The 21,323-nt window shown below is 40.1% G+C and overlaps 1 protein-coding gene across 1 annotated transcript in view; it reads right to left on the bottom strand.

Annotated features, from left to right (window-relative positions):
* SYNE1 (spectrin repeat containing nuclear envelope protein 1) overlaps positions 1–21,323 on the bottom strand; it is a 408,382-nt gene that overhangs the window by 195,396 nt on the left and 191,663 nt on the right. The window contains exons 77-86 of the mRNA XM_052645623.1: positions 14,531–16,691; positions 12,816–13,153; positions 12,017–12,161; positions 11,129–11,347; positions 10,091–10,350; positions 8,487–8,652; positions 7,997–8,152; positions 3,501–3,653; positions 2,427–2,609; positions 1,578–1,715 (exon numbers count right to left, since the gene is read on the bottom strand). Of these exons, the coding sequence (XP_052501583.1) occupies positions 1,578–1,715; positions 2,427–2,609; positions 3,501–3,653; positions 7,997–8,152; positions 8,487–8,652; positions 10,091–10,350; positions 11,129–11,347; positions 12,017–12,161; positions 12,816–13,153; positions 14,531–16,691 (3,919 nt within the window). The remainder of the gene's footprint in view (positions 1–1,577; positions 1,716–2,426; positions 2,610–3,500; positions 3,654–7,996; positions 8,153–8,486; positions 8,653–10,090; positions 10,351–11,128; positions 11,348–12,016; positions 12,162–12,815; positions 13,154–14,530; positions 16,692–21,323) is intronic.

Genomic DNA, 21,323 nt, shown 5'->3' on the forward strand with positions numbered 1-21,323 from the left:
TCCCAGCTTTGGAAAGCACTCTATAAACGTTTATTGAATAATAAATGAATGAGAATAGGGGCTATGTTTAAAAACTAAAAAGAAGAAAACCTTCATGGTCAATTAAAACCTTCATGGTCTACATTCTATCTTATTAAATCCAAAAATTTATTCAGAAAACCTTTTTTAACATTATTTAAGTTTTCTTTCAAATTTCAGTATAGTCATTAATACTCATATAAAAGATTTGCTACATTTTGGATGACAGAGTAGTAATGTTTTGATGAGCATGATACATTTTCCAACTGTTTTTCAAAGAGCTTTTACCAAGTTACCAACAGTGTCTGAGAGCTCTCGCTTCCTTCAGTATGAGCTTTTAAATAATAGTGTTGACAACGAAAATGCTTTCTTTTAAGTTTGCATCCTAGATCTCTAATGAGTATTTTTTCCCATTGTCTACAACCAGTTGTAACTTAAATCTTGTCTGTTAATGCATAATGCAGATCTTCAAGCAGAACAACTCTGCAATTGTTTAAGAAAGACTTCTTGAGAGGAGAGTGCAAGATTGATGAGAGAAGAACGATAAATACAGGGAAACCAATCAGGAGCTTGTTAAAGCGGGAAAATGAGGTTTTGATCTAGAACTCTGTCAACAGGAATGGAAAAGGGGATGTATTTAAATGACACGAGTATACATAAATCAGAACAAAAAAGAAAATCTAACATACTTGAGGATATCCATGTAACTTAAACAAGGACCATTTTGTATTTGATGCCCTGATAACTGGGCTAAAAGATATCTGTATCTAACTCAAGCCTAAATTTAAAAAAGATGAAATAATTTCCTGGATGATATGGCCAAGAGAAAACTTCAGAGGAAGTGAAGTCATGCAGCCTCCATGTGGTGTGGACTCATTCCAGCTGGCCCCTACTTCCCGCAGGAGGTCAGCCCGCTGTGAGCAGGCGGAAGCGCTGGAAGGAGGAGGCATGAGATTCAGGCTCTGACCGAGCCCACAGGTGCCTGGCGTTGTGCTTGATGATTGCACACATGTTAAACCATTTGATCCTCCTGACAACTCTATAATATGCATATCATTTACACCTCCATCTTACTGATGAGGAGACTAGATTCTGAAAGGCAAAGTAGTTTGCTCCAAAGTACACAGCCCTAAGTGGCAGGACGTGGTTTTCCCATCAGTCTGAGTCTAGAGCCTGTGATCTTTCCACCTGTCCCTACATCTCTTCCTAAGGGTAGAATTTCCCACCATATCCCTGTGTACAATTATTTCAAAGAAGCTGCAAAAAAAAAAAAAAAAAAGATACTATATGGATGGTTATTTTTGGTCTTGGGGAATGGAAAATTTAGAGGTGATAGAGGATATTTATTTACTTATTCAGTCTTATGAAATCTCATGGGTAGCTGCTTTTTTTTTTTTTTTCAATCCCCAGGACAAGTTGTTAAAGCTACCTTGGCTTTCATTTCTCTTGGCATCTTCAATAATTTTTCATCACGTTTCTCCAAATTTTCTGTCAGTCTAGCCAGTTAAATCAAATTACCCTCTTAGTTACCTTTTGAAAACTATTTTTCCTAAAGTTACCTGATGTGAAATGTATTGTTCTCGAAGCTGGCTTGCAGAATTCCATGCAATCTTTCCATGTACCAAGATTTTAGTTTTCTCAATCCACCTTAAAATTAGCTCAAGCATTTCATTGTATTCTTCTAGATGGGATGCTGCCTGAAAAATAAATCATTACCATTCAGATAAAAAATGGGTACTCTGCTTCTTGAGCTAGAAATCAGTCTTCTATTTCTCTTTGGATACAATAATCCTGGCAGTTGATCATTATAATATCTATGATATCTAAAGGTATAATGAAAAATAATTGCCTTATTGAAAACCTATTAAAGACTTCCCAATGATGTTAGGATGAAGTCCCATTTCCTAATATGCTTGAATAATCTGTCTTTAAAAAAAAAATCTCCACTCTCATCTCTTATTCCTCTGTATAGCTCTTCTCTCTCCCCTTTTTCATACTCTACCTTCACTGAGTAAGGAGGTGGTAGGTGGGGATTATAACTTTCAATATTATAATTTACTGGTTGCAAATTCTGATTTAACTCATGTTTGACTGCAGAAAAACAACACACTCAATTTGTAAAAGTTCAGTCTATACTCAAAAATTATGACGAAGTGTGACCTGAACCAATTAAGTAAAGATCAAGTAAAGACGAACATATATATATTTATTAAAATGTCCATTTATATGAACACCTTTGTGAATGAATTTATAATACGGTTTGATATGAAGTCAGGTTTACATGTATAAATAAATCTTAGGAATACAGGCATGATATGAGATAAACTACACTTAAATTACTCTAATCATTGATAAGAAAATTGAATTTTGGCCATAGAGACTATTGATTGCCAGCCTGGAAAGCATACCTGGTTGAGCTTGGAGAGCTGGTTCTCGGCCTGTCTGATGGTCTGCTGGTGAAGTTCAGTCAGTTTTCCTATCTTCTTGGCCAGTGGCTTACCTAGCTGGCCATTCTGTTCGGAGAATTTTTGCACTGCTTTATCCAGTTCCATTAATTTTAAGTGACAGCCATCTAATTCCTCTCCTAGCACCTGGATGGTCATCAAAAAGAAAGCACATTAGACTACTGAAAATAAATTTTCCCAGATTTTCCGTAATCAGAAGGATTGTATTTTAAATGATTTTTATAAAAGCCAAACACTGTAAAGAAAAATTCTACTATGATCTGCTCATTTCTGTTTCTTTGGTTGGAAAGGAAGAGCAGGATGTTTTGTAATTCTGATGTTTATTTCCTATGAGGCTGAGAGAGCTAAAATTTTCCTTCTGTCCCACCCAAAAAGGATTAGTCACTTCACTCACTGGCAGAGTGAGAACACAGTTTTAAGTACCAAGAACATCCTTCATTTTGAAATGTATATATGTACTTAAGTTACTGAGCCATCATTTAGGCCTTTGACACTCTTCCTTCTTACCTACATATACATGCATATTTATAAATTCAGTTTTACTATGATAATACATTATACTATTGTTATTTATAAAATTTCTTTACGCTGTGCTTAGTCACTCAGGTGTGTCCAACTCCTTGAGATCCCATAGACTATAGCCCGCCAGGCTGCTCTTTCCATGCGGATTCTCCAGGCAAGAATACTGGAGTGGATTGCCCTGCCCCAGGGGATCTTCCCAACCCAGGGATCAAACCCAAGTCTGAGACACCAGGGAAGCCTAAGAATACTGAAGGGGGCAGCCTATCCCTTCTCCAGGAAATTTTCCCAGTCCAGGAATTGAACTGGGGTCTCCTGCATTGTGGGCAAATTCTTCACAAGCTGAGCTACAAACTGCCTGCCTTTATTGTCTGGTTTTGATGAAGCCTGATAAGAAAGGTTTTATTTATTTTTTAGTATCTACAAAATAAACTAATGCACCTAAAATATTTAAGGCATTGAATGGCACCCCTTATATTTCCACTTACTCTTCCTTACCTTTTGGTCAGTTTTAGCTTGAACTAAATTATCTGTCTTTGCTCTCAGCTTGGTTAGAATAGTTGTAAGATCTCTGGCTATCTTTTGAATTTGCTGGCTGAATTCCTGACTCATGGTCTTGCTCTGTTCAACTTCTTTTACTTTGTCCTGGATCTAAACAATCAATAAAAACAGGAAAAACAATCATGATTAAAACTGAATAATTAATACTAATAACTTCAAGGCATTGTAGGTCATCAGTGCTGCTTTGGTATCCATGTACCTCCTCAAACCATCCATGTGCAGTTACAAGCTCTCATGGTGTTCCTTGCAGCCTTACTTCCTGCCATTTTTATGCATTCACTGCACTTTCCGCTGCTATTTCAGCAAAGGAACTACAACACATGTACAATGATTCACTCATCAAATGTTTACAGATAGCAATGTAGATAGCTGAGTTTGAATTCTATCTTATGCATTTACTGTGTGACTTAAACACACAAACTCTTCTAAGGCTTTTTCTTCATAAAATGGAAAACGCTTCCAGATAACTGGAGGCACACATATTTGCTTCTGTGCACCTTTTCATAAGTAGCTGATAATGACCTGTTAACTCTTTTCCTAACTTCCAATTACCATCTTATAGTATGACCCTGAGCACATCCAGTGGAAAGGAAAATGAAAAAATAACAGCTAATATTTATACAATTCCAGTGGCTTTAATTTGATGTGATAACAAACATTTATATTTTGCTTATGATGTTGAGAACATGGTAAAGAAATATTTCCTTTACATAAATGAAAGGCCTTTAAAAATATCTTTAAGTCTTGGGGATGTAATATATAGTAGCATGGTGATTATAGTTAACATTTCTATGTTGCTTACTTGAAGGTTGTTAAGAGAGTAGTTCTTAAAAGTTCAATCACATGAAAAAATTTTATAACTATATGTAGTTTTGAATACTAACTAGATTTATTGTGCTGCTCATTTTGTAATATATTGTTGTTGTTCAGTCACTCATCTGTGTCTGATTTTTTGCAACCCCATAGACTGCAGCATGCCAGGCTTCCCTGTCCTTCACCAACTCCTGGAGCCTGCTCAAACTCATGTCCATTGACTTGGTGATGCCATCCAACCATCTTGTCCTCCATCGTGGCCTTCAATCTTTCTCAAAATCAGGTTCTTTTCCAATGAGTCAGTCCTCTGCCTCAGATGGCCAAAGTATTGGAGCTTTAGCTTCAGCATCAGTCTTTCCAATGAATATTCAGGACTGATTTCCTTTTGGATGGACAGGTTGGATCTCCTTGCAGTCCAAGGGACTCTCAAGAATCTTCTCCAACACCACAGTTCAAAAGCATCGATTCTTCAGTGCTGAGCCTTCTTTATGGTCTAACTCTCACATCCATACATGACTACTGGAAAAACCATAGCTTTGACTAGATGGATTTTTGTTGGCAAAGTAATGTCTCTACTTTTTAATATCCTGTCTAGGTTGGTCATAGCTTTGATAGCTTACAGTGAACAGTATCGGATTCCTGATCTCCGAAAAAGAATAATTAACTTCAGAACCAGAGACCAGGCTTGATCACTCAAGAGCTTTTGTGTAGCAGAGTTTTATTAAAGTAAAAAGGGACAGAGAAAAGTTCTGACATAGACATCAGAAGAAGGATGGAGAGTGCCCCCCTCGCTAGTGTTAGCAAGGGAGTTATATACTTTTTAAATTACTTATTCAGTTCAGTTCAGTTCAGTTCAGTTGCTTAGTCGTGTCTGACTCTTTGCGACCCCATGAATCGCAGCACGCCAGGCCTCCCTGTCCATCACCAACTCCCAGAGTTTACCCAAACTCATGTCCATCGAGTCGGTGATGCCATCCAGCCATCTCATCCTCTGTCGTCCCCTTCTCCTCCTGCCCCCAATCCCTCCCAGCATCAGGGTCTTTTCCAATGAGTCAACTCTTTGCATGAGGTGGCCAAAGTATTGGAGTTTCAGCTTCAGCATCAGTCCTTCCAGTGAATACCCAGGACTGATCTCCTTTAGAATGGACTGGTTGGATCTCCTTGCAGTTATTACAATAAATCAAAAGAATGCCTCAAGTTTTAAAAACTTGACCAGACCCACTCCCACAATTTAAATTTTAGGATAACAGGATTAGAACTTAACAATAGAAAGATCCTACTAGACCCACTCCCATAATTTACATTTTAATATATCAGGATTAGTCAGAAGGTTTTCAGGAAGGAGAAACTGTCCTCAAGCAGGATACACTGTTGTATAATCCCTAGAATACAACAAACTGAGTTGTTTGTTGTGTAACCATCAGTTCTGAGCTTAAAGAAGAAAAAAAAATTTTTTTATGTGACTAAGACTAAGGAATGTAGAGAAAAAAATAAAGTTTGTCCTTTCCTCCTCCTCCTTGAGAACCCCAGACCCCTTTCTCCTCCTCGGGGACCCCAGACTTCTTATCAGTTAGCCTAAGAATTGACTCTCTCAGCTTTTCTTCCAAGGAACAAGCATCTTTTAATTTCATGGTTGCAGTCACCATCTGCAGTGGTTTTGGAGCCCAAGAAAATAAAGTCACTGTTCTATTTTTTTCCCCATCTATTTGCCATGAAGTAATGGGACTAGATACCATGATCTTTGTTTTTTTGAATGTTGAGTTTTAAGCCAGCTTTTTCACTGTCCTCTTTCACCTTCATCAAGAGGCTCTTTAATTCCTCTTTCTGCCGTAAGGGTGGTACCACCTGCATATCTGAGGTTATTGATGTCTTTCCCAGCAATCTTGATTCCAGCTTGTGCTTCATCTAGCCCACCCTTTCGCATGATGTACCCAGCGTATAAGTTAAATAAGCGAGTCTACTTCCTTGACGTACTCCTTTCCCCATTTGGAACCAGTTTTTGTTCCATGTCCAGTTCTAACTGTTGCTTCTTGACATGCATACAGATTTTTCAGAAGGCAGCTAAGGTGGTCTGGTATTCCCATCTTTTTAAGAATTTTCCACCGTTTGTTGGGATCCACACACAGTCAATGAGGCAGAAGTAGATGTTTTGTCAAATCAGATCTCCTTTGTTGTTGTTGCTCAGTTGTGAGGTCCTGTCTGACTCTTTGTGACCCCAAGGACTGCATCACGCCAGGCTCCCCTGTCATTCACCATCTGCTGGAGCTTGCTCAAACTCATGTCCATCGAGTTGGTGACGCCATTCAACCATCTCGCCCTCTGTCGCCCCCTTCTCTTTATGACCTCAGTCTTTCCTAGCATCAGGGTCTTTTCCAGTGAGTTGGCTCTTCACATCATGTGGCCAAAGTAAAATCTCCTCAGTAGCAAGGAAATATATCAAGAAAAGAGTACCTTTTTTGATTTCATTATTTTCAATTGAGTGCTAACATAAATGGAGTGCATATGAATAATTTTTATAATAGGGAAATTTATCCAGAGGGGTTAAAAAAAAAATGAGATTTGAACTACTTTTTTTAAGATCTGAACTTGACAAGTCATCCTTCCTGACAAACCCTCCAATGTCTAAGAAGAAAAACCAAATAAGTAAATTAAATATTTAAAACAGAAAATAACATTTTAATTTAGGTCAAATGCATGATACAGTAGAACTGGATTTTGATGAGAATTTTTAAATACATTGCATCATACACTGGCAAGTTCAAAAGGTACAGCCCACTTGCATGAATATTATAGTTTCTATAGTGCAATACTACTTTCCATTTCGTGTAGCAGTTTCAAACTATCTTCTCTTTTTTCTGCTGACCAGTTTTAACTCAATTGCTTTAACATCGGGCCACCAAGAAGGTCCTAAAACCCATTATGTTTGCATACAGATGCTACTGAAGCTATTTTCATGAAATACATGGAAGTGTGTCCTCCTTATGAGGTCTAATATAAAAATCTCCCCATTCTAAGTATTATGAATGGCTATGTATCACTTTCCTTAAAAAGAAAATATTTTAAAAATATACATTTATATATATGTATTATGTTTCATTCCCTTCCTTGGTTGTTTGGGGGTTAGACTGACAGACCTTCCTCTAGATAAAATACAGGACCTTACAGCATGAACTTTGGATAAAAATCTCATTCCTGATTCTACTTTATTTTTAACTGTTTTCCTTTTATTCAAATACCTTCACCTACTACATCGTGCTGAACCACTGAACTAAAACAAAAGACAGAAGAGTGCCTGGCAGACTCTGGGTACTCAATAAATACTTGTTGAATACATGAAATATATCTTGCTTTCTTTGTTTCTTTGAGTAATTATTTTTGGGGGGAAAGGTTAGGGAAATCATATAAATTATCTTTAATGTTTGACATTATTGTTTTCATTTAATATCATTTCATATGCTTCTCGCCTATGAGTAAAACCTTTAATTTAATATTATTGTTTCACACTGACCTGTTTTTTAACTCTGTTTCCATGAAGACATGACTGAAAATCCTGCACTGTCACCCAAGAGTGCTGAAACAATAAAGAATGGAAAGCTACTCTTTCTGGACTGTAGGTTTACCTGATCATGGATAGTTCCTAAGTCCAAGGCCACTTCAGCTAGTTGAAGGGAGAGTTCAGAAGGTAATATAGTATAAAGACCAAGGTACTTATTCTTCTGCTCTTCAGCCATTTTTTCAACATTCTGTCGGTGATTTATGGCTTCTGTTAGGAGAATCTGAAGGAAAGATCAACATAAGAAATTTCTAGGAGCCAGATAAGGAAATTGATTTTTACACATACAGAGACAAGGATATGTATGGTTCCTCAAAACTGGATTAAGTGTAGAATTAGAGAAACACATTTACAAAAAACAAACATTTCTATAGTCTCTAAATAAGAAGCATGTCCACTTTACATGGAACAAAAGAGTGTCCAATGAACTAACAGCCTTTCATGTAAAACATTTCTAAAAGATTTCACTTCAATATCTCATTGAATATAACCAAGAATATTAGATTAAAATTAGCACTGTTTTTTTAAATGATGAGTCTAGGGAATGAATTTTGTACCTTAAGTTCTTCAAGCTGAGCATCTATTTCTATTGTTGGATTCCCCAAGTATTCCTTCGTTTCCTGAACCCAAGATTTTACTGAACTGATTTGTGTCTCCACCACTTCTCGCTCCTTGAGCTCTTGCTTTACTATCTTCCCGTTCTTCTTGACTTTCTCCTGCATGCTTTAGAAACATTAAGGGGAGAAAGCCGACATGGACTGAAATGAAAGGAAGCCTCTAGTACATGACATCACATTGTCAAAAACAGATGTTAAAAAGTAAAAACTTTCTATTTTTTTCCAAGTAAAGACACTTCCCCCAAACTGCCAGATAATTTTTAGTAACATTTAAACTTACTTTAAATACAATAAGAATACACTTAATGTGAAGTGACTGATTTATCCCTGGAAAAAGGAGAGCTGACATACTCCCCTGCCACTACACTGCAATCCATTTTCCTGTCTAAAATAACCTGGAGATTGTTTGATTTTTTTATTTCCTGTTTAGAAATCTACTTCTATGGTACAGAATCATCAGCCCCCAAAATTAATGTATAATTGGAATAGTTGTTCCTATTAGAGACTAGCCTTTAAATAAAGAATCAAATTTTGGATATTTTACGATTAATAATGTTCAGCATCCAAATTATAAGTCTTTACTTGAATTGACATAATTTGGTTGCAAAGTTTAAATAAGTGGAGTCAGATTATCCTGAATTCATCTATAATTGAAGGGGTGAACGTAGGATACATATGAGTGATATATTACTAGGGCATGGCAACCCCCTTCAGTATTCTTGCCTGGAGAATCCCCATGGACAGAGGAGCCTGGTGAGCTGCTGTCCATGGTGTTGCAAAGAGTCAGACATGACTGAGCAACTAAGTACACATAATATTAGTCAATTCAGGAGTTAAACTATATAGTGACATTTCCTCTTTGGTCCAATAAGTAAATCAAGCTGGTTATCTATCATTAAGATTAACTTTCTCTACATTCACTATCAGTAAATGACTCTTATTTACCTGGACTTTGGTATCATCCTTGCTCTAATGTCTCTGTCATCCAATTTAGCCAATGAGCAATCAAGAGTTATCAAAACCAAATTCTCAATAGCTCCCAACTGTTAACCTTTCACGCTTCATTTCTCATGAATTACCCCATCACCCAAGAGTTCCTTGAAAGTGCTTACTTCCAAGCTGGCTTACTTGATGTTCCCTTGTCTTCAGAACTCTCCTCCTACCTCACTGGCTGGTTCAAACCTGCTTAGTTTTCAACTTAAATATCCCTTCTGAGGGGAAGCCTTATCTGACTCCTCTCCTAGGTTAGTTGCCTCTGCTTCGATTTCATTTAGCTCCCTTCAAATGCTCCACCTAAATGCATCTTTAGCTGTCTACCTCTGCTGCCTGACTGCAAACTGCCTGAAGGTAGAGATTGAATCTGTTTGCTTCATCACTACATTTCTAATAGGACTAGATATGTGCTAGATAGCCAGGATGATAGGGATAGACCCCATGTCTTTAAGGTGGCATGGTGGAGCTCCCCCAAGACTCTTAATACCACATTTGTCCCTTTTGGTCATGGCCACATTTAGAAACAGAGAATGAGGGCAGCGTATAGTTACTTCAGGCACTGGTCCTGCATGGCTGTGATCTCCTGCACCGTGGGTGGCTCTCCCCCAGGGGACGGTGTGACTCCATCCTGGAGCATGCTCAGCGCTTGTTGCCGCAGCATCCCTAAGGCCGACTGTTGCCGTTCCAGCTCCAGGGTGAATGTGTCATGGTATTCAAGAAGAGTTACGAGTTCTGCTTTGGAGGCCTTCTCTGCTGAGCCTCCCGGTAATTTATCTTGCAGCTGATCGATCATTTCAGAGGCTTTCTTAACCTGATGACAAACGCACACATTATGAAGTTCAAAAGTAAATAAAATGAAAAAGACAGGACTATTCCAACAAATGCCACATTTGACACTAAAACACTGATGCACGGTAGAGACGATGGCGTCAACTCTAAATCTTGGGAAGCTAAAACATGAACAATTCTCTTAACATGGAAGAAAAGACCACTTCAATTATTCTGGGTTTTAAGACTTAATCTCAAAATAATATTAGGGCAATCAGGGACTTCATAACATAGAAAAGGGTTTAATTTTATTTTTTACTAAACAGATAAGAGAAAGACTCTTCTCAATATTTATGTTAACATGAATATGTGCCTTTGAGTCACAAAGGAAGATGTGGCTTAAAACACTGAACCCTGTTTAAAAAATAGAAGATATTAAACATGATTTGAAAAATGAGTTAAATTCCTTCCTTATTTCATGGAAAGACAAAGTGTTTTGCACTTTTCCAGGGCCACGAAAGAAAGTTTCGCTAAAAGCCCCACAAATGGGGCAAAATCGGCTTGCTCTCCTCTCAAAATGCAATTGCTTGGTTTCTTTCTTTCTTATTATAATACATGGGCCTGGACTTGGGACCAAATTGCACATTGCATTCTGTATTTTATTTCATGATTTGGTTTTCAAGTCATGGAGATAGAGATTTTTTGAAAAAGGCTTTTTACTTTCATAAAGCCAATTTCAAAAAAGGGACAACACATTGCTTTCAGGATACATTCTCATCAGTGAGGAGACGCTACTTTGACCCATCAGTAATGGTGATTACCTTATTGTTAAAGCTCGTCCACTCATCCACTGCATCTTCCAGTAATTTCTCCTGGTCCTGGGCCACAGCGCGGAGTCGCGTCCAACGCTGCCAGACAGCTGTGGTTGACCTGCTTATGGCTGCTTTGCTGGCATCATTTCCGGTTCTTTCCAGTTCTGAAGCTTCACCCTCTAAAGCCACGATTTTCTCATGGAAAGAGTTTATTACTGACACTAAAGCCTGGAGTGGGAAGAGGAGAAAAGAAGTTGAAGTGAGAGATGATTTTTTTCAAAAACTCTACGGATTTTGGTCAAGTCCAAAATTACCTGCAAAAGAAAACGCTCCGACATACATTTATTTTCCTCTGTTAATTCTTACTTTTACATTTAATTTGTAATTGAGTTAGGCTTGAGTTTTCTAAAGCAGTACAGTGAATACTTATTAAAAAGTTGACATGCTATCTATCTGAATGACATTATCCTGTTTTTTTTTAAATTAGCAAAAGGATAAGTGAACAGAATGTAATATTTAAGTATGTCACATTCACCTTTATATTGCTGTGATATATGAGTGAGACTCAAGTTGTTAACTTTTGAATTTCAATTGGAGTAATCCAAGTTACATCAGAAAGTATTTACTGAAATCTACTGTGTCACAGCTTATCAGAAGCAAATTTCTCTGAATGTACCTTTTTAAAGCTAGCTATGCATTTCCAATGGAATGCTAAATGAGTGACAGCAGTTAATTAAGTTAAAACTGTTCTGAAATGTGGTTAAACACATCCTTTTTTTGTATAAGAAGCCCTTGTGGAAATGAGAATTTATTGACCTGTTTCTTGAACTACCATAGTGCAAAGACCCGTTACAGCTACAATGACAAGAGTATTAAAAACACCGACAGCAAACTAACCTTATGTTCTGACAACTTTTCTTCCGCTTCGTGAATGGAAGAAGTCTTCAATAAAGAAAACTCAGACAATTTCTTTTCAGCTTCATTCATCAGTTCAATAACCTCTTCCCTTGCTTTCTGATAATCCTGCCACTGAGCTGCACATCTTGAAAACAATCCAACAAAAGTCAAGAGACAACTTAAAATCACATATTCCTATGCGAGAGCTCTGAGGTCAGCATGTCTAGGGATACTCACGTCTAGGGATACATCATGAATTTACATGATCATCTACATCCTTGCGCTCCTGCTCCTGCTTAGTTGCTCAGTCATGTCTGACTCTTTGTGACCCCATGGATTGTAACCCACCAGGCTCCTCTGTCTGTGGGATTTCCCAGGCAAGAATACTGAGTGAGTTACCATTCCCTTCTCCAGAGGATCTTCCCAACCCAGGGATCAAACCACAGTCTCCTGCATTGCAGGCAGATTCTTTACCATCTAAGCCTCTAGCAAAACCCCAGTGTACATGCTTAGTGTGTTAGTTGCTCAGTCATGTCTGACTCTTTGCAAGCCCACGGACTGTAGCCCAGCAGGCTTTTCTGTCCATGGAATTCTCCAGGCAAGAATACTGGAGTGCGTAGCCCTTCCCTTCTCCAGGAGATCTTCCCGACCCAGAGATCAAACCCAGGTCTCCTGCATTGCAGGGAGATTCTTTATCATTTGAGCCACCAGGGAGGCCCATGTACATCCTTAATGCATTCAAATTTTCCACGTGAAAACCCATTTCACTAGAATATAAAGAACAAAGTAATTTCTGTACCTCTGCAAGAGCTCTAACTGGGCATGTGAATCCTGTATTATCGTCTGGCTCTTCTTTTCCACGGAGGCCATTTTCTGCGCTAGGTCCTCTTTTCCAGTCGGCTTGATGAGTGGGTCCAGGTTGGCTACCAGGCCTTGGAGCTCCTCCAGATTGCTGTGGAACTGATCCTCTGCACTAAAAAATTCCATGTGGCTTTTGAGACTCTCCTCCGCACTCTCCACATCGAGGCCATTGCCTGTCAGTTGTAACATTTCATGAGCATCCTCAAGCCAGTCGTTAGCAGCTTGAAACACTTGATAGTACCTTTGACACTGACTGTATATTTGAGTCAAGGTAGTCTGAAAAACAGCAAGAGCAAGCACAATAAACGCTCATTTGCAATGTGTTTCCCGAAAATAGTTTACACCTTCCATTTCTTTTCAGGTCTCAGTCTCGTGGTGGTATGTCTGCAAGTGAATTGATAAGCTGGTGACATTTGTTTTTTATTATTCTCTACTTTCCCTTCAGCTCTTCTTGTTATAATTTTATTATCTCAGTTAAAATAAATAAGAAAGGTCATAGAATAGAAACTTAAGATGGTTCTGAAATGTCCTCTCTCTAAAGAAAAAGTATAATGCTTAGCAATAGGTGGCAGAATGAATATTCACCAAAGTGAAATAATGCCTTAGGTACTCTGTATGTCCTCAGTCACATTTGACTCTTTGCACTCCCATGGACTGTAGCCCACCAGGCTCTTCTGCACATGTAATTTTCCAGACAAGAATACTGGAGTGGGTTGCCATTTCCTCCTCCAGGGGATCTTCCTGATCCAGGGAGTGAACCCACATCTTCAGCATCTCCTTGCAATGGCAGGCAGATTCTTTACCTCTGTGCCACCTGGGAAGACCCAGTTCCTCAGGCAGGAAGGAGTATAACCATACCAGTGGGAATGTAAACTGGTATAACCACTATGGAAAACAGTATGGCAACTCCTCAAGAAATTAACCACCAATATGATCCAGCAATCTCACTCCTGGGTACTTATCCAAAGAAAACAAAATCATTACCTCAAAGAGAAATCTGTACTTTCATGTTCATACCAGTGCTATTTACAATAGTCAAGGTATAGAAATAACCTAAGTGTCCATCTACAGATGAATGAATTAAAATACACATCTTGGAATATTTTGGCTGGTTGAAATTCCATAGAATCAGAAGGACTGAGAACAGATGTCGGGAAAACGGACCAAGGTATTAAAGCAAGTAAACTTTTGGGCAGGCTAAGGTCCATAGGGTCATACAGAGTTGGACAAGACTGAAGCAACTTAGCACCCACTCTATTATTTATTAGCTCTCCAAAAGGAGAGAGAGAACCAAGGTGTTCCTGTGTTAAAACGAAAGTCATATCAACATGGAAATCACTTGAAATGAATACCATGAACATAAAAACTCACACCTGTTTGCTACTGCGCTTAGTTGCTAGCTTCATGCCTGACTCTTTGCAGCCCCATGGACTGTAGCCCACCAGGCTCCTCTGTCCATGGGGATTCTCCAAGCAAGAATGCTGAAGTGGGTTGGCATGCCCTCCTCTAGGAGATCTTCCCAACCCAGGAATCGAACCTAGGTCTCCTGCCTTGCAGGCAGATTCTTTACCAGATGAGCTGCCAGGGAAGCCCCACACCTGTTTACAAAGAAGCAAAGTAAGAAAAATGGAGCAGAAGCCCCATGGCACCCACCTGTCTGGTGCGGAGAGCTTCCTGCAGGGCCCCATCTAGCTCTGAGAGCTCAGCCAGTGTGTGCTGTAGGTCAGCGGAGATCAGCTCCTTGGCTCTCATGAATTTCTCCTGCTCCTTGTTACTCAGCGCATTCATTATCCTCAGGCTGGACTGCACCTCTTCCTGATGGATCTGGACCTTTCTGATCTCCTCTTGGATGTCCCGCAGGTTTGGGTCCAGGCACAGCGGTCCACTCAGGGCCGCCTCCACGCTCCTCAGCCAATCCAGGGAGCGGCTCAGCTCTGTCTGGAAGTCTCTGCTCTGCACCATGCGGCTCTCACACTCTGTCACTGTAGCGCCAATGGCAGAGGTGAGCAGTTTTAACTCCTCTTGCCAGGCCTGGAGCTGATGCTTGGCTTTCTCGTAAGCTGCGGGGTCGAGATGCGAAATGAGATCTTCGAGATGCCTGGTGACACGTTTTAGGAGAATTCCAGAATTCTGGAGGCTTCCTGCCAGGGAGTGATACACTTTGAGCTTCTCCTCTGCGGGCAGCGTCTCCTCATTCACCTTGGACTGCTCCATCCTCACAGCCTCTAGCTGTTTCTCTAGCTGGAGGCACATCCTCTCGTGTTCCTGGTAAGCACTGGTGGTGTCTTCTAAGAAGCTCACCCTCTGTTCTGTCTGTCGCTTCAGCCTGTGGTACAGGGTGACGAGCTGTGGCATCTTGTCCGGTTGCCATGGCTGCCCAGTGCTGCGAAAACTTTCTTTCTTCTGGTTCAGTTCGTCCATGGCTTCGGCGAGGCCTGCCACCTCACCCCCTAGAGCTCGCCAGCTATCCTGAAGAGACAGAGCCTCCTTGACGCTCAGGTGGCCGGGGATTTGGCTCATCCTGGAGAACTGGTCTTCAAGGTCATGCAGAGACTGGCTTGTCAACTCGATCAGGGAGGCGTATTCTTTCCGAGCCAGCATTGCCTCTTGGACTTTATAGAACTTGTCTTTAGCCAAGTCAATGATCACGTTAAACTGCAGGGGCAGTGCATGGAGCTTTTCGTCGAGGTAGGAATGGTCCACTTCATTCAGCGTGGGCAGGATGGCCTGTCCAGTTCTCTGCAGGGAAAGTAGGAGGTTTTCATATTCTGGAGACTGTTCGAGAATGTGTTGGTATTTGGCCAGCTGTGTGTGCAGCTCAGCAGTCTCATTCATTAGATTGATCTCAGGAAAGGTAACGATATCTGCTTGTTTGAGCCAGTGACAGGCTTTATCAAAATCTTCCTTAAAATGCTTCCTAGAAACCAGATTTTTCTCCAGCTCTTGTAACCGATGGCTGCACTTTTGTAAAACGGTGTCATAGACGCTCTGCAATTCCTGGAGCTTCCCTAGTACCTCACTCTTTTCCTGCTCTGTGACTCCTTTCATTAACTCGCGACCCTGGGCCCAAAGTCCAGTGACCTCGTTTTGGTAAGTTTTGAGGCTGGCTTGTGCACTCTTACATGTTTTCACCTGTTTGCTCACGTCATCTGGTAGCAGGCAGATATGTTCACGGAACATTATCTTGCGCTCGTGTTGCTGAATCTGGCTGGTCGCCTGGAACACTGCCATGAGAAACTGGGTTTTCTCGGACAAAGCCTTGTTTAAGTACTTTCGTCTCTGGCCCACTAAGTCGCTGAGACTGCTCACGTGCCTTTGTGCATCAGACAGTGCCTTCTGGATTATCTGCCTCTCGTTGAGGCCAAGATCAGCCATCACCCTGTCAGCATGCTTTGTGAGAGACTTCAGGAGCATCTGTTTGGCCTCCAGTTCGCTGCAAATGGCAAGGTGATCCATGAGCAGGTTCTGAGCCATGTCAGGTGGGGGGCTCTGCTTAAGAGCCTCAGCAATATTGGGCTGTTGCTCTTCTGCCCACTCCATCAGCTCCTGAAACCTGGACCGAACCACACTGAGCTCCTCTAGGTTGGTGATGGACCCTTGGATTTTTCTTTTAACGAGGTCCTCTAGCTGAAACCAGCGTTGTTCAAGGTGACTCGTCTGTTCTTTGACTAATTCTTTGTCATCTAAATTCAGATGTTCTATCATTTTCTGCTTTTGTTCTTTCAGATCTTCAATGGCCTTCTTTCTCTCCTGCAATGCCAGGGCCAACTTTTTCAAAGCTTCCAGGTGAACAGCTGTACTCTCTGCATCAGATCTATATTAAAGCACATAAAGTCAAGTTAACTTTAGTCCATATCTGTGCTTGTTTGTATCATGTTAAATTGCACATTACCATTCTTTAAGTGGGTGTTCTTAGCTTAGAGTTACTCAATTCATGCCTCATCGACAGAGATTCTGTAGTTACTATGAAATATAGTGTTAGTCACTCAGTCGTGTCCAACTCTTTGTGGCTGCATGGACTGTAGCCCACCAGGCTACCCTGTTCATGGGATTCTCCAAGCAAGAGAGTGGAGTGGGTTGCCATTTCCTTCTCCATTATAGAATATAAGACCCATGTATTTCCATAGCAGAAGTTGAACCAAGATAGTTTGCCTGGATACTTTTTTTTTTTTTTCATCATAAACAAACTAAGTTTATTGACTACTTATGTTGATGTGGTTAACAAGTTAATATTGAACAGGAAAACTCGTATTCAACAATTGTTGGGTTACGATCCAAAGACTATAATAGTACCATTTTCTAAAATACAAATTGAACATTTATATATTCAAAATATTGAATGGCAAATTGCGCTTTCTGATTTTATTGGCGACATTGATTGCCACTACCCTTCTAAGTTAATTTTCTTAAAATACATGCTTTGATTCTCTCTAAAATTTAAAAAAAAAAAATAGAGCCTATTCACAATGCTGTCACCTATTTTATTGATGCAAATAAGGACCTCAAAACAGGTTCTTTTGGTCCTACTGAAGATTTGGCAATCTAAATATCCTTCTGTACAACAGGCTGAGTTAGAAGCTGTATTATTGTATATTAAAGAACCTGTTAACATTGTTTCTGATTCACAATATGCTGTCAAGGTTACTTCTTTTTTTTTTTTTTCACTTTATTTTACTTTACAATACTGTATTGGTTTTGCCATACATTGACATGAATCCACCACGGGTGTACATGCATTCCCATGCCTGGATCCTTCTTTGCTCTTCATCTTTTAGCTAAGGCTGCCCTCTCATCACATCTGACATGTACTTGTAGTTTCCTCCCCTGGCTCTCATCAACAGAACAGCAACTGCATGTTAACAAGACCCCTTGATGATTTGTGGAAACACAAAATACTGAGAAACACTGATCTACTGCATTTGTGACAATGGCACTGAAAGGAATTAAGTGATCTGTGATTTCTGTGCTTTCCTGAGAGAAGTTCCAGCAAACAATCCAGTGGTAGACAATATGCCATGTGTAAGCTATAACCAATGACTCTAACAGCTGCTCATTGGTATAACTCAGATATTTTTTATATATCATTAGAAGCTTTAAAAGTAAGTGTGAAATGCAAAGAATTCTCATTCCGTTGACTACAAGACACACATAAGAAAAACTGAATCTTAGAATCTTTTTCATTTACAAAACAATTAGTTCTGAAGCATGAGGAAGAGTGTTGGGAGAGTATATGATGACTTCCATTTGAGACATATAGTACTGCTCTTAGTCACCCAGTTCTGTCTGACACTTTGCAACCCTATGGACGGTAGCCCGCCAGGCTCCTCTGTCCATGGGGATTCTCCAGGCAAGAATACTGGAGTGGGTAGCCGTGGACATATTATCTCTGTCGTGTTTGTGGGTTAACCAGACCCAGGTGCTACTGTCAGTCTGAAATACAGGCTTTTGCTGACACTGGATTTATCCCAAAGACTAGTAACATGGTGAGCATCAAAAAAAAAGCAAACACATCAGAAAGTAGTGTACTTCCCCTAAAACAGAAATCCACATAAACAAAAAACCCACAATTGAATTACACCTAAAATATGTTTTCAGTTTTAATTGCTACAAACTACTAAATCTGGGCAGAAAAAGTACAGATTTTAATAAATCATAGTGATCAGAATTACAGAAAGATTCTATATAAGACTCTGTGGAGCTGACTGTGCCTTAGATCATGAACTCCTTATTGCCAAATTCAGACTGAAATTGAAGAAAGTAGGGAAAACCACTAGACCATTCAGGTATGACCTAAATCAAATCCCTTATGATTATACAGTGGAAGTGAGAAATAGATTTAAGGGACTAGATCTGATAGATAAGAGTGCCTGATGAACTATGGACTGAGGTTCGTGACATTGTACAGGAGACAGGGATCAAGACCATCCCCATGGAAAAGAAATGCAAAAAAGCAAAATGGCTGTCTGAAGAGGCCTTACAAATAGCTGTGAAAAGAAGAGAAGCAAAAAGCAAAGGAGAAAAGGAAAGATATAAGCATCTGAATGCAGAGTTCCAAAGAATAGCAAGAAGAGATAAAAAAGCCTTCCTCGGCGATCAATGCAAAGAAATAGAGGAAAACAACAGAATGGGAAAGACTAGAGATCTCTTCAAGAAAATTAGAAATACCAAGGGAACATTTCATGCAAAGAGGAGCTTGATAAAGGACAGAAATGGTATGGACCTAACAGAAGCAGAAGATATTAAGAAGAGGTGGTAAGACTATACAAAAGAATTGCACAAAAAATATCTTGACGACCAAGATAATCATGATGGTGTGATGACTCACCTAGAGCCAGACATCCTGGAATGTGAAGTCAAGTGGGCCTTAGAAAGCATCACTATGAACAAAGCTAGTGGAGGTGATGGAATTCCAGTTGAGCTAGTTCAAATCCTGAAAGATGATGCTGTGAAAGTGCTGCACTCAATATGCCAGCAAATGTGGAAAACTCAGCAGTGGCCACAGGACTGGAAAATGTCAGTTTTCATTCCAATCCCAAAGAAAGGCAATGCCAAAGAATGCTAAAACTACCACACAATTGCACTCATCTCACATGCTAGTAAAGTAATGCTCAAAATTCTCCAAGCCAGGCTTCAGCAATACGTGAACAGTGAACTTCCAGATATAAGCTGGTTTTAGAAAACACAGAGGAACCAGAGATCAAATTGCCAACATCTTCTGGATCTTGGAAAAAGCAAGAGAGTTCCAGAAAAACATCTATTTCTGCTTTCTTGACTATGCCAAAGCCTTTGACTGTGTGGATCACAATAAACTATGGAAAATTCTGAAAGAGATGGGAATATCAGACCACCTGATCTGCCTCTTGAGAAACCTATATGCAGGTCAGGAAGCAACAGTTAGAACTGGACATGGAACCGCAGACTGGTTCCAAATAGGAAAAGGAGTACGTCAAGGCTGTATATTGTCACCCTGCTTCTTTAACTTCTCTGCAGAGTACATCATGAGAAACACTGGACTGGAAGAAACACAAGATGGAATCAAGATTGCCGGGAGAAATATCAATAACCTCAGATATGCAGATGACACCACCCTTATGGCAGAAAGTGAAGAGGAACTAAAAAGTCTCTTGATGAAAGTGAAAGAGGAGAGTGAAAAAGTTGGCTTAAAGCTCAACATTCAGAAAACGAAGATCATGGCATCTGGTCCCATCACTTCGTGGGAAACAGATGGGGAAACAGTGGAAATTGTCACTTTATTTTTTGGGGCTTCAAAATCACTGCAGATGGTGACTGCAGCCATGAAATTAAAAGACGCTTACTCCTTGGAAGGAAAGTTATGACCAACCTAGATAGCATATTCAAAAGCAGAGACATTACTTTGCCAACAAAGGTCCGTCTAGTCAAGGCTATGATTTTTCCAGTAGTTATGTATGGATGTTGAGAGTCGGACTGTGAAGAAGCTGAGTGCCAAAGAATTGATGCTTTTGAATGGTGGTGTTGAAGACTCTTGAGAGTCTCTTGGACTGCAAGGAGATCCAACCAGTCCATTCTAAAGGAGATCAGCCCTGGGATTTCTTTGGAAGGAATGATGCTAAAGCTGAAACTCCAATACTCTGGCCACCTCATGCAAAGAGTTGACTCATTGGAAAAGACTCTGATGCTGGGAGGGATTGAGGGCAGGAGGAGAAGGGGACGACAGAGGATGAGATGGCTGGATGGCATCACCAACTCAATGGATGTGAGTTTGAGTGAACTCCGGGAGTTGATGATGGACAGGGAGGCCTGGTGTGCTGCAATTCATGAGTTCACAAAGAGTCGGACACAACTGAGTGACTGAACTGAACTGAACTGAACTGATGTGGGTGGTGAGGGAATCCTTTTCAAAGAAAAAGTGAAGAAGTGTTCAGTTGCTATAAAATGAAGCAGTGATAGTCACTTAGTCATGTCTGATTCTGATTCTATAGACTTCAGCTTTCCAGGCTCCTCTGTCCATGGATTTCCCAGGCAAGAATACTGGAGTGGGTAGCCATTTCCTTCTCCAGGGGATCTTCCCGGCCCAGGGATTAAACCCGGGTCTCCTGTATTGCAGGCAGACTCTTGACCATATGAGCCATCAGATTATTCACTAAGTTCTAGAATACCACAAGTACAAGAAAAAACTAGACTGAATTACACCGAATGTGTTACTTCACAGAACTGGCAAGAAACCTATGGAACTTCTTTCAAGAAGGATTCGTGTCCTCAATTTACAGAGTCCCACAACAGGTAATTAAAACTAGAAATATTCTTGGGATGTACTTTAAAGTCAAAGTTTTGTAATAGCCCTGAAATATTCCTTGAGGTCACAGGTAGAATCAGTGCTGTTTTCAAACATTTTCCTTTTATCCACTGCTTAAAATAATATTGGGTGAGGAAAGTCGTGATTCTGTGTGAATATGATCACACTAGA

Source organism: Budorcas taxicolor, chromosome 9 (assembly GCF_023091745.1).
Source record: "Budorcas taxicolor isolate Tak-1 chromosome 9, Takin1.1, whole genome shotgun sequence".
Classification (NCBI taxonomy): Eukaryota; Metazoa; Chordata; class Mammalia; order Artiodactyla; family Bovidae; genus Budorcas; species Budorcas taxicolor.